We start from the raw sequence: 13,779 nt of genomic DNA, 5'->3' as shown, positions 1-13,779 counted from the left end.
GTGTTAAAAGAATATTTTGTTTGTGTAAACAACAAGAAATGATTGTAAAGTTTGTGTTTGACACAAAATACCTGAAAATTTTGCAATAAGCAACCCGACCAACTTTTGGTGAAACTTCTTCAAAGTTCTTTATACAGAAACAAAGATTTATGTCGGCAATTCTTTACTTTAAATTTTCTATGATTTCGATGTACACATTTAAAAATCTTTATTGATCGATACTTACATTTAAGATTATTTCTTTATCGGTCATATAATCTATAAAGGTGCCATACTAAATTTCTTTTCATTTCGATATGTCACATGGACTTCAGTATTCTTTACAAATATTCATCAATAAATATTTAAATACTGATATCATCATAACTTTGAACTTTGCCAAAGAACAACAAAGATTGCCATCGATGCACATTTATAATCTCCTTGTTATCGATTTGCATCGCTGGTTAAAGAGAGTTCAAGACACGCACGGATACGAATTTTGTTCATTTATATCAAAACTATAAATGTTTATACTCTAATACCCCGTTCACACTACAGCCTATATTACTTGATATAGAATTTCTTGATATCAAACGTCATACATATTATTTCCAGTGAAAACTAGATGTATGGATGCTGATATCAAGATAGGCTATATCACGTAATATAGGTTGTAGTGTGAACGGGGTATAAACTTATTAATTATTCAAAGTAAATTGAAAGCATGTTTAAACGAAAATATTTATGTTTGAATTAAATTAAAAGGCATGTTTATTTCAACAATATCAAAATCCATTGTATTTGACAGATTTTGTCACCATGTCTGTGTTTGACTGACGATGATCGGTTTCTGTACGTAACGAATAAGAATGGAATCATTCTCCAGTGGGACCTGGCCAAGCGGAAATGGTTGGCGGAGACGGCGCAGAAGATGGTAGTTATTTCACACAGTCTGAAGTTTTTGGTAGTGACCGGATTAGATCAAGAGCTGGACGAAGCGACAATGGAGCTGGTGATACTCTGATTGGAAGAATTCCTATCAGTTATATTCCTGTACACACAAAAAACAAAAACTGTATCGGTAACAATATTAACCTTTCAATTTAAAAGTATCAAAAAAATCGTTATTCTAACTACGAAAATGTTTGATACAACAAGGTTGTTTTAAATTCAAAAGTGATTGTTTTAATTTTAACTGGTAGTTTTAAAAGCGCAGATTTTCAAATTGAAAATTGTTTAAAGCCTAGTATACAGATCAAAGCGAAACGAAATTAGAAGCACGCGAAAAATCATGAAATTTCGCTAGCGAAAAAGGTTGTGAAAAAATGTTTGTGGAACATTTTTCAGTTTCCTTTTTTCGCAGTTTAGAGTTCATGTGAAACGAAATCGATCAGTTTACACCTCCGGTGAAGTGAAAATCTGACAGATACGCTCTTCCGAAACGTCAACTTTTCGCTTAGCTGCTGCTCTTTTCGCGAGCGCTGCATGCGCGAAAAAAAAATAAACGTAAGCGAAAAAGATGCGATCCACAACATTACATTTCGCTGGATCGTATCTGTTTACAGTTCAAAACGAAGTGAAAAATTTGCCAATTGCGTTTTTCACGCTGGTGAAAAATTTAGTATTTTGTATGAGATTTGCTTCGATCTCTATACAGGCCTTAACTGTCAAAATTGCTTTTCATGTGTTGATTTCTACCCATTTTTGAGTAGTTTTAGGATAGCGTGAGCAAACAAAAAGAAAGAAAAACGTGCAAAACGGGAGCTACATAAACTTCAGTTTTTTTTAACTTGTACTAGAAAGTGTAAAGATTTGGTCTGTAACGCTGTAACTGCTTGCAAATTAGAACCCATGTACTTCTGCACTGGCGGAGTGTGCCATACGGGCGGAAAAGAGATTTTTTTCATTTCAGTTGCAGCTGCTTGACATTGTAGTTTGGGAGAGCAATTTTTTATTAAACCGTAAGTAATTTTTGAGATCAGATAATTTGCATAATTGAACCACTGCCCGAAAAAAAAAATACAGTGAAATTTTCAGTGGAAACAATGCTCTAACATTAATATTTATTGTCGACAATAAAAATGATTGTTATAATGTTGTACTCTTCCGAAAACGGCAAAACTGCTACCTAGCTGTACAATGAATGTACATAATAAAATGTTGTTACAATGTTTTTTATCGTATTTTTCATTTATTTTATTGTTAACATGATTCGATCATGAACAATAATGAACAACTCTATTACAATAAAAATTGTTGTTACATTAAATATTGGTGTATTTTCATTGTGGGTTACTTCACGAACAATAAAAATAAATCTGATTGAAGCATGCAGACTATGAGAGGGTCAGCAACACTGCCAATGTAATTAAGATAGGCGCTGCTCGTATGGCTCTGGCTTTGACAGTTCGTTTGGCTCAAAACCAGGCAGTCCACGTCCGCTCATATCTTATCCTAGACCCTCTCTAAAGCTTAATGGAGACCTTTTCCGTGCAGTCAATAATCATACAATAATAATAAAAAATTCCACCACTTGAAGATGTCAGGAAAGAACTCTCAGGTGGAAGCATATTTCATGGGCGATTCTCTCCAGTCGAATGCATTAACTTATCAACGACGCTCAACCACCAAGGAGACGTAACCTACATACTTAGAAAATAGTACCGAACTCGGTTCAATTTCAACCGAGTTTTTATCTGCTGAACGCTCGGTAGTCTGTTCGGTTCAAAAAGAAACAACCGAGTGTTCGTTAAAATTTCTTTTCCCACATCCTGTCAAACTAACCGAAAAAACTCGGTTGACAAAAAGTCAATTCAAGCAGGAATAACCGAACATCGGTTTACCCAAGTATTACCGAACGCTGTCAAACAAACCGACTCACCGGTTGCAATCACGGAATTTGGTTCTTTTTGACAGCGCTCAAATCCAAAAACTTACGATGTTTCGAATCAGAAATAAAACTAGTTTTTTTTAATGAGATGCATGATTTATATTATATTTGTCAGATGTTGTTTTAATACATAAATATGCTTTGTATGTACTAACTATTGACAACAAACTTGAGACGAACCGGAAAATTATGGCTCACCTGTGCGGGGGGAAAGAGAGGGTTAACCCCCTTGAGGGAAACAAAAAACTTCTCACACGTCGTGATAATGCCTCCTACATGGAATTCAATCAAACATGCAGTTCCTCCAGAAGTTTTTCCATTTTCAAATCAATTCACCGTGTGACACTAACGAAAAAACACGTCTTGCGAAAAAAAACACAACGCGCACCCGCGAGAAAAAATGGCTGACAATATTTGGTTTAGCTGAAAACCGAGTTTCGGTTAAAATTTCCGTCGTGAAGTTGAACCGAAGTTGTGAGTTTGACGTTTGAGAAAGTTTAGCGAATATTCGGTTCAGTTTACCGAGTTTTCTCGGTTTTCAAGTACCGAACTGGTAAATATCGCTACTTTACCGTACTTTTCGGTTCAGTCTTCATTCCTATCTGTCAAATTTAACCGAAATTTTGGTTTGACTAGGAAAATACGCCTAAAAACATATTTTTACACGAATTCTTCGGTTCGTTGTTGGTAACCGATGTAGTTCGGTAGAAAATTAAACCGACTTCGGTATTATTTTCTAAGAGTGAGGGATATCGAGCGCAGGGGAGTTGGCCTGCATTTCACAAGTTCCGGATCGAATCTCGATCCATAACCAGTAAAAAAAGGACCCACCCGTAACAGACATACCATCCCCTTCCCTTCCTGGGGCAATGTTTTATTTTTTCGATTTATTTTTAAAGTCGATAAAGTAGATCTGTCAAGCCAACACATACACTCTAAAGTACACTGTTATTTTTTTTAATCAATAAATTCGCCAACCAACAGTAAAATAACAATAATATATAATGTTATTGAAAAAAAATTATATGGGAAAATCACGAAAATTTCATTGTTAAGATACTTAACAACCCCCCTTTTTTATTGTAAATTTTCCATTTACCATGAAATTTATTGTTTTGTACAACATAAATCAAGGTAAATTTATTGTAGACGTAACAATATAAATCATTGTTAAGACAATAATTTTCGTCTTATTGTTACATTGTTTTTTAATGTATTTTTGTTGTTATTTTTTTTCGGGTGACCCATGATTATTGCTTATACGCAGGTATCATTAATTTAGCCGAGAGAGAATCCGGCGAACGTTGATCCTTTTCCGGGCGAATCAATCCGGTAATTTGAAATTCTATTCCGTGGAACAAATAATATTTATTGATTGCTTTTGAAATTGTAGGATGAGAAACACGCTTGGACCAGTAATTTGCGGAAAATGGCATCCTCAGGCAGTGGCGAATCGCCAGTAGGCCACGAGCATCAATCATACACTGTCTATTGGAGACATTTCGTAGCCTACAGTGGTGCAAGATGTTAGAGAAGGCCCTAGCAGCAGCAGGTTTAGCTGACGGACGCCGAGAGAAGTGCCCTCAATCAGTACTACAAGGATCTCAAGTGAAAAATGTCGATCCATACCAGCCTGCTGTCTAAAAACACTGCCTACCCAATCCGACGAATATACCAGACAATGATATCAAATTGTGAATAAAAAATAGAGAAATAAATGAATTTGTAATTTTTAATTGAAAGGATGTTACTATATTGAATATACTACTTTTGAAATAAAAATATTTAATTTGCATTAAAAATAACAATTATTGTCATTTAAAGTATACCGTACTTTCATGTCAAAAGTTTGTTTTGAATTAAGAGTAATACGCTTTTAATTTCAACCATGCCACGCTTTTAATTTGACAGTAGAACAATTTATTTTGAAAGTTTAAACTTTTAAAAGTCATGAGCGGGCAACTTTTAAACTGACAGTTGACGAACTTTCGATTTAAAAGCTAACCGCTTTCTACCAAAAAGAACCAACGCAAACTTTTAATTTCACCGATGCTTTTTTTAATTTTACTAACGATTTTTCTTTGTGTGTACGAAAGATATGACTGGCTCCTGCCCGCATAAACGTTAACCACATTATGACCTTAACAATAATGGTTTATCTTCCTTCCGAGACCATAATGGATATGGTTCCATTGAACATAATCGAACCATAGCTGGTTATTGTTTTGACCATATTGGTTAATGTTTTTACAGACCTGACCATAACATCAATGGGCTGTTAAGAACGTTTACCGTACGAAAAATCACAAATCCTCATGTACTTTCAACACAACAAGTGTATTGAAACTTCATCGTTTATGGTTCTCCAATATGTAGAAAACATTATTCACAACAGTCGTGGTATTGTAAAATCGTTCGTTATAACCATAAATAATATCCCCGCTTTATGGCTTCCGTAGTGTAATTTAACCATTACTGCTGAAATTTTAATGCATTCCCACTTTATACGTACCATATACAAAGTGATCTATAATATTTTCATATCAAATTAAATACCTTTTTAATGGATTAAATCAGTTTTATTTATTGTACCAAGCAAATGGTTGGATTGAGCATAAAAACATTATTAAATGAATAGAGAAAATCGTTTCAAATAAAAAAAAAAAAAAAATAACAAAATATTCGTCTTTATATTTAATAGGCACCAGCTGTATCCTGTAAGATTTAACTCATGAACTTACCGCAAATAAATTGGAAAAGGCTTGGAGTGATCTGTTCTCGTGCTGGATATAAGGGGGTCCCATCTTCTCGCTGAAGATTTTTAGATCTTGGTGTTTGCTTTCCGGTAACGCTCATATTCATTAATCTCTCCGTCCCAAAGAAATGAATAGCAAGATTGCAGACAAAAAGACTGTCTGACTGCGACTCATAATCAATTCTCTTGATTTCCTCTAGAGATATGTCTATTGAGTCATCTGTGGTAAAGCTAACCTATAAAAATAAAATGAAGATATCCTACATTAAACAACATCCACAATGTTTCCGGCAGTACAGAATAAAATTCGCTGAAGAGTTTCAACTGACAAATAGTAATTCAAATAAGCTTACCGACGGTATCTTTCGGTTGTCCTTCAAATCTTGCAATTCACGGAGAGTGAAAGACTGTGGTCCGCGGTTTGCGCTTTCTCCCTCTCCAAGTCTGCAATTTTGTTTCTCAGTTTTTTCAATTCAGCTGTTCTCCGAGCATTGAGACTGCGGAAATAGTCACATTTAGGACATTCCAAATCGTTATCAATATCCCTGGGAGATGTTTCTTCTTTCTCGCCATTGGTTGTTGTGGCCAGCTCGGTGGCCAGCGGTGTATCGAACTGCTACAGGATTTTCTTCGGTTTACTGTGATGGGATCTGCACCATTGGAATGTTGAATACTATCTGTGAACAGGTGTTACTAGTAGCCTGTCTTGTAACCGGGATTTCCTGAAGCAGAATTCTGTTTTTTAAATGTTGTATTTCTTCTGATGACATCTGAACCAGAGTCATGTCATGCTGATCGTGTAATTCTGGACGTGTTACATTTGGCACAGCATTGATTGAGAGATTAACTGCATTTACTAGTTCATTATTCCTGACTTGTTGAATTGGTTCGGATCGATGAGTTGGCACGTTAACCACTGTGAATACAGAAAAAGGTTGAAAATTAGAATCACTTTGGTCGAAACAGGTATTTCTTTCTGGCATTCTTCTGGCATTGCGGTGTCGCACATTGCATGCGAGGATCCGATCTTTTACCTATATTTTTTAGTAAACAATTCTAAGCTTACCTGATGTTTGTGTCGAGCTTGAGAAATCTTCCTCTGATGAGTCCATTTTCGTATCAACCCATTTGCAAGTTGCCGAGCAGGGAGAACTATGATCTTCGTCCACCGTTTGAGCATCAGGGAACATGGTTTTCGGATTTGGTTCTAATGGATCGTCAACCCTCTGTGGGGGGCCCTGAGTCTCCGTCTGCTTCACTGCAACGAAGACGTATCCGGTACTGCTGATTTGCTTATTATGCGCAGCTAGAACGAGCATATTAAGGTGTTACACTTGACATAATTATCTTATAATTATTTAAACTTACTTCGTCGTTAATTTCTCCTCCATTTTGAGAATTTGCACGCTCCTCCAGCAGGTTTAATTTTCGATTGACCAGCGTGGGTGCATTTCTTGGTTCTGTGGGAAAATATGTACATTTCATTATTAAAAATGTATTGTTAATAGTTTAAAATACCTACGCTTAATGCTGCGTGATTTATAATGCTCGCGAGCAGCTTTCTTCTTCGGCGACATGGTTTTTTTTTCAAATTGAATACTGCGCAAAAATGGCTAACTTTTCTGATTCTGAATCAAAGCTGCGGAAGCAGTGCTGCACACTAAGAACAAATAACTCAAATGTAGGTTTACAGGAATGTTAAAGTTTCTTATGGTTAAGGAGTATACGCAACAATTTAATAAAGGTTGTGTATATGGTAACTATATCTTGTACAGTTGAATTACATTATTACTGCAATGAATCAAGTATACAGAAACCATAATCAATATGGTAACCTCAATTCGAACCGTTGGGATAAAGTCGAACCGGTTATCGAAATGGTATTTAATTATGCGGGATGGATGAGATGTTCTACGTGGAGACATTATACAGTCATCAAACGCCGTGTACCAGCATCGATGCCATGTCTCGAAAACGTTGCATTGTGAAAGAATCGCATTTGGTTTACAACTGTCTTCCCAGCTTGAGTGTGTCAGGTTGATCGGAAACGAACGTTTTATTTTATCGCGCATTGATGATTTATAATAATAAAAAAATATATATATTTTCTTAACATAAAGATTAACTCTAAACTCTAAAATCATGTGTAAAATAAAAATATTTATTTTTGTTTACAAAGCTGTCAAATAAAAAAAAATTCACGTTTATTTTCAACTCGAATATTTTTAAAATAAACGTATAATTATTTTTATTTTAAACATTGATATCACACTGACTTTGAACATAACGTACGTTTGAATCAACCTATTTTATTTTTGTGGCCAGAACAAACTGAGTTCACGTTTATTTTTACCAGGGGGAACGACACTCATTTGGATGTATTTTTTCAGTCTAGTAATTACTTGGGATTTTCGGGGAAAAACATAATTGATGGGATTTTTTTGAGTGTGTCGTGTTGACGAAAATAGAGCAGGGATAGAAAAAATAGATGGGAATAGATCAGGCAATTGATGTGATGTCGAGGTGCGGTATAAGAGGTGAGGAGAAAGGAAACTAGTGGACTCTTTCATTCTGACGGTGTTCTTATGCAATAGCAGACGTGACGTCACGTCTGTTGCTGCGTAAGAAGACGCGAGAACGAAAGAGTCCACTAGTTTCCTTTCTCCTCACCTCTTATACCGCACATCGATGTGATGTGAGGGATGTTAAAAAATTTCAGAGGGATACGAGTCTGAACGCAAAGAGGATAGGTGTAAAAAGAAGAAAAATTTGCTGCAATGAAGCGTCCATGAATTACGTAACGCTTATAGGGGGAGAGGGGGTCACCTATATCGTTACGAATTATACATAGGGGAGGAGTAGTAAAGCTTTGCGTTGCGTAAAAAAGAGAACATTTTGTTTTTTTTTCGTTTCTTGATGTAAAGTTTGAAAATACAGGTCTTTTTTGACGCTTTTGGCAACGACAACGAAGGCTATCATCACTAAATCTTGCTTTACAAAATGGATCTGTTTTAATTTTATAAATTGAGATTTTTGCTATCTTGAACTTTTGAAAAGGAGGTACACGATGGTACGCTGATTTTTTGTTTTTGTTTTGAATATTGATAATATAATTAATTACCTAAAAATAAAAAAATACAAAACGAAATCATACATTAATTAAATGAAAAGGCGGGGGAGGGGGGTTTATAGAGCGTTGCGTAATAAATAGAGGGGGGTCATTTTCAGTGTACCGTTTTGTTCCAAAGGGGGGGGGATCAAACATATTGATTTTTAGCGAAACGGAATTAATGGACACCGCTCGGGACACCGCCCAACTATAATAATCAAAGCTCACAGCTCAAGTGCAGAAAACGGTTCCGCACCGAAAAGGTCGAAACTGCACAGTAGGATGAACGGGTGATGGCGATGGATTACAAGGTTCCAGTTAATATTCCCAGCTGTAATTGGACGGGAATTTGATCCGCAATATTCTCGCACAGAAATACATCACCCGGTGGGTGTCTTACTTCACTATTAGCTCTTTCTTATCCGAACCCTTGACCAGCAGCAGAGACGAGTAAAACTTGGGCCGAGTGGAAAAAACGACCTGAATTCCTTTTCCACCTGCTTGTCGTAGGGGGTTTCATTGGTAAGGCTTTTCCCGGGGCTAGAATCAGCAGTTCGAACGAAATCAACAGTTGCTTCGCGCCTGTTCGGTAACTTCCATGATACAACACACAGAGACCCGGGCTCTTATCCGTCGAATTCGATCGGTTTGAGTCCGGGAAATGGATGTGCGTTGCCGTCTCCTCCGTGATGCACTTGATGTTTTTTGCCCCCGAGACCGATTATAGACGAATGGTCCGTCATCTTTTTTTAGTTTTCGCACCGATTTTTTACCGGCATGGTCAGCTGACATACGTGGTGTTTGTTGTGGAGAGTGTTGTAAACTGACAGTGAGTATGGCAGAGTGCTTCGTGGTCGACCTGAAAACTTCGAGAAACTGCACGGCTTGCTTGACAATTTGTGAACATGCAGAAGGGATATGTTGGGAATAGAAAGAATAGATAGAATGGATTGAAATTTTGTGCACGTTGAAAATTATATGAGAGGTTTGGGTAAAAATGGGATAATCCTGAAGTGAAGTTCCCCCTGATTTTTACCTCAAATATTTTTATTTCGATGATACTTTTTTCTGCGTGCACATGAATACAAATATATTAATTATGCTGGGTTTCGGAAGACATCATCCGCAGGTTTTCAGTGAGTAGAAAATCGTTGTCATCGTATTGCGATATCACAAAGTTGCAGGTGAATTTTTTCAGCTGACTGTTTTTTTTTTTTTTTTTTTTTTATTATAGTCACTTTAACACCTTGGGTCATTCGTGACTTGTCCGGGGGTGAGATTTGAACTCGTGACTTTGGCGTGAGAGGTATGAATGTTAACCACTACGCCGGGGTCGCCCCCGGCTGACTGTTGATTCTAGGGTTGATTCGGATCTATTCATTGGTAGATTTCATCGTCTGAAAAAAAATCTAAATAACTTCACACAATATCATTGATAATTAAATACTTACAATTTTAACTAATGATGTCACAGTGGATTCCGTAACCGACAATTGTAAAAATATTACTTGAAATATCCAGCGGATTTAATGTTAATTTTCAGTTTCATTCCACACAAGGAACATGATTTGCGACTTTTGACGTTAAGATTAATTTTAGCGGCAAATGTGTGTCCAGTGCTGCCAAAAACGTTGCTATGACAAGGTATTTTTGACAGTTAAACAATTTTCATTTTAAAAATATGCGCTTTTAAAAATACAAGTCAAAAGTGAAAAATACACTTTCAAACCAAACCAAATACTTTTGTTTTTAAAAATTTCATGGTTAAAACTATCAAAGCTGGGAAACTTTTATTTTGATAACGCTTGTTTTTATTGATACAATTTTTGTTTTGTGTGTGTATCGATCCATCAACTCATGAACCGAGGACCAATGGCTTTACTTCCCTTCCGAAAGAAGGCATCATTCTCGGCGTGATCAGAGATGTTATGCCTCAGAACATCCCAGCGGTGCCGACTGGGATTGAAATCAGGCCTGCTGGGGTAAGAGATAATCACGCTTCTCACTATATCACCGGCGCCGCTACTGATTTTTTTGATGGCATTCCGCACCCATAATATTTAAGTTCTAGAAATGATTACTTCTTACACATTTTGCTGTAAAAACCGTTCTTGAAAAATGTGTAAAAAATACACACACCCAGCGGTTTACACATAAATGTGTAAACGCAGTTTACACATTTTATGAGTGGCCCCTTTTTTTCGAAATATGTGAAATTTTACACATTAATGTGTTTACGCTGGTTACCGTGATACCGGGTTTAGTTTCCTATCCGTCGTACCGATTGAAGCAAACAAAAACGTCAGAAATGACAGGTGGGAACAGTGTCAAAAAGAAGCATCGACCAAAACGTCAACACACACGGAGCAGTTTGTTCTTCAGAAAAAGTGCCGTGTGTGGTGTGTTCGTGTTTCAATGTTCTCGCTCTTTGATTGCTAAAACTCCGGAAAAATCTATCTACTTCAAAGTTTGTGCAATTTGAAATTATCCTTCCACCATGCCTCCGAAGAAAACATCATCAGGGGCATCCAAAAAAACCGAGACCAAGAAGAAGGAGAAAATCATCGAGGTGGGTGGAATGTTTATAAGCGGTTGCCTTGTAGTCGTCACTAACTTATCTAATTTTAATATTCTATTTTAATCAATTCTTTCGCCTTCCAAAAACAGGATAAGACTTTCGGCTTGAAGAACAAGAAAGGTGCCAAGCAGCAAAAGTTTATAACTCAAGTTGAAAAGCAAGTTAAGAGTGGAGGCCAACATAACCTATTGAGCAATCCGAATGCCAAGAAGGAGGAAAAGGAGAAGAAGTTAAAGGAGCAGAAAGAGCTGGCTTCGCTGTTCAAGCCAGTTCCGACACAGAAGATTGAGAAAGGCGTTGATCCGAAGTCGATTCTGTGTGCTTTCTTCAAGCAGGGAACCTGTACCAAGGGCGACAAGTGTAAATTTTCTCACGACTTGTCCATTGAGAGGAAAGCCGAGAAACGTTCCGTTCATGTGGATATGCGAGATGGGGAGAATGATACAATTGATAACTGGACCGAAGAGAAGCTGGCGGAAGTGGTCGCAACAAAGCACGGCAAGGAAAAGAACATGCCAACGACTACGATTGTGAGTAAATTTTATTTTTCAGATTTATTCCAAAATGATTATTATTCATTCAATTTCTCAGATTTGTAAGTACTTCCTGGATGCTGTGGAAAAGGCCCTCTATGGTTGGTTCTGGGAGTGTCCGAATGGTGAAAAATGCATCTATCGTCATGCTCTTCCCCCGGGATACGTTTTGAAAAAGGACAAGAAGAAATTGGATTCACTAAAGGAGGAAATTTCGCTGGTTGACTTAATCGAAAGGGAACGAGCAGCTCTGGGACCGAAGCAAACTCGTGTCACGCTGGAAACTTTCATTGCCTGGAAGAAACGCAAAATTCAGGAAAAGAAACAGCGTGATCAAGATGACGAAGATCGCAAACGGAAGGACTTCAAGGCTGGCCGCCAGAATGGACTCTCCGGTAGGGAAATGTTTAGCTTCAATCCAGATCTGGTCGATTTCGGTATGGATGACGGTGAGGAAGCGATTGAATCCTATGGCAGGAATGAAGACGACGATGACGCTACGGAATACAAGGAATTGGACTTCACCATGCTGTCGTTATCAATCAAAGAGGTAAAGGAGTTTGCAATCGTGAGAAACGTTCCCTTGCATAAATGTATTTTCTTTTTGTAAATCACTTTTACAGGTCGATAATACTGGTACCGTGGCCGAAGAGGATAGGTGGGAGAAAATGAAAACTAATTTGCCGGTAGTGGCAGAGAACGGTGAATCCGAAGAAACTGCAGCAGCTGCTGGCAGTTCCTCGGATGCAGCACCTATTAATGAGAACCTTTTCCTCGACGAAGACCTGGAAGGAATCGACGACGAGCTTAGCGACGACGACGATGATGACGATGACGATGACGAAGCGAATGAGAACAGCGAAAAGTCGTGATATGGAGCAGCATGAATTTTGGAAGAATGCGTTTCGTTAATGTAATTATTATTTAGATTGTGAGCAGGTAAATAATTGTTCGCGCCTGAACATTTGATATGGCTACAATTAAACACGTACAGTCAAATTATCCTTGGCATGTGTTCTTCGAATTGTCCGAATGCAATACAGGTTTTAAACAATATGATGAAGCTCACGAGCATTCTATCGGTTCTATACACCTCTGCCTAATCTTAAACCAGGGGCATATTCTGTAGCTAAGACGAAACGACTTTTTTTTATACAAGCGTTTATACGGAAAACGCTTCGGTTCGACTTCCCCAATGAGGTTCTAGGTGTACCCATATAGTTAAACCTGCTTTAAAATAATGTTTAAACGATTTACAATCTTCAACGTGTATAATAGTACTTCACGAACCTTTTGAATTGTTGGTTGGTTGGTTGGTTGTCTTTATTAAGGAGATTTTCAGCCAGACGCTGGTGTAGTAGATAGAGTTAGTGTTGAATAAAGAACGAGTAGAATCGAGTGAGCGTGAAGCGTGATAGTCCGTATGTAAACGGAATCTTATTGATTAGATATGAGGTACCTAAGCTCGTTGAAGACAGACATCAGTGCTCATTCTCTGCTTGATCGTCAAGCAGTACAGTTCGGTTTTTGCTCGCTCTGTCGAGTTGTTCGAAAGTTTCTAGTTTGTTCCAAACGTTCGCAGTTTAATAGTGTCGGTCGCTTCGTGTGATGGGAAGACAGCGCTCCTGGAGCAGGCTCCGAGAGAAAGCGGAGAAGAAGAACAGCGGTGAGGGTAGCTTGAGTGTACATATTTCGAATAGGTACGCTACTCTTCCCACCGATGTTGGGAATACCACCTCAGCCACGGTGAAGCGGACCAAGAAAAGGAAGAAAAATCAGGGCCAATCCGATGGTACGAGTGGACGTGACGATGCTACCGCGACGAACGTCAGCATCATTGGTGACTTCGGCGACGCCGTCGACAATGAGAATTCTGCCGGCCCGAGTGGGGCAAAAATTAAGCTTCCTCCACTGGTGGTGAAGCAAGTGCCA

The 13,779-nt window shown here is 37.9% G+C and overlaps 1 protein-coding gene across 1 annotated transcript; it reads left to right on the top strand.

The window, feature by feature from the left end:
- The first annotated feature begins 11,103 nt into the window (after window positions 1-11,103).
- On the top strand, window positions 11,104-12,849 carry LOC135709937 (zinc finger CCCH domain-containing protein 15 homolog). Its single transcript, XM_065232383.1, has 4 exons — window positions 11,104-11,305; window positions 11,404-11,844; window positions 11,906-12,397; window positions 12,471-12,849. Exons 1-4 carry the CDS (start codon window positions 11,234-11,236, stop codon window positions 12,717-12,719), a joined length of 1,254 nt encoding a protein of 417 aa, XP_065088455.1. The 5' UTR covers window positions 11,104-11,233; the 3' UTR covers window positions 12,720-12,849.
- The last annotated feature ends 930 nt before the right edge of the window (window positions 12,850-13,779 follow it).

This window comes from Ochlerotatus camptorhynchus, unplaced genomic scaffold, assembly GCF_037179485.1.
Source record: "Ochlerotatus camptorhynchus isolate MF236.1 unplaced genomic scaffold, CSIRO-AGI_Acam_v1.1 ptg000367l, whole genome shotgun sequence".
Classification (NCBI taxonomy): Eukaryota; Metazoa; Arthropoda; class Insecta; order Diptera; family Culicidae; genus Ochlerotatus; species Ochlerotatus camptorhynchus.
Note: the sequence above shows the minus strand (reverse complement) of the source record. Positions and strands in the feature narration are given on the sequence as shown.

Coding starts and splice junctions, on each gene's coding strand:
- LOC135709937 (XM_065232383.1), top strand. CDS start 11,234: ATGCCTCCGAAGAAAACATCATCAGGGGCATCCAAAAAAACCGAGACC. Junction 11,845..11,905: donor ACATGCCAACGACTACGATT/GTGAGTAAATTT, acceptor TCAATTTCTCAG/ATTTGTAAGTACTTCCTGGA. Junction 12,398..12,470: donor TGTCGTTATCAATCAAAGAG/GTAAAGGAGTTT, acceptor TCACTTTTACAG/GTCGATAATACTGGTACCGT.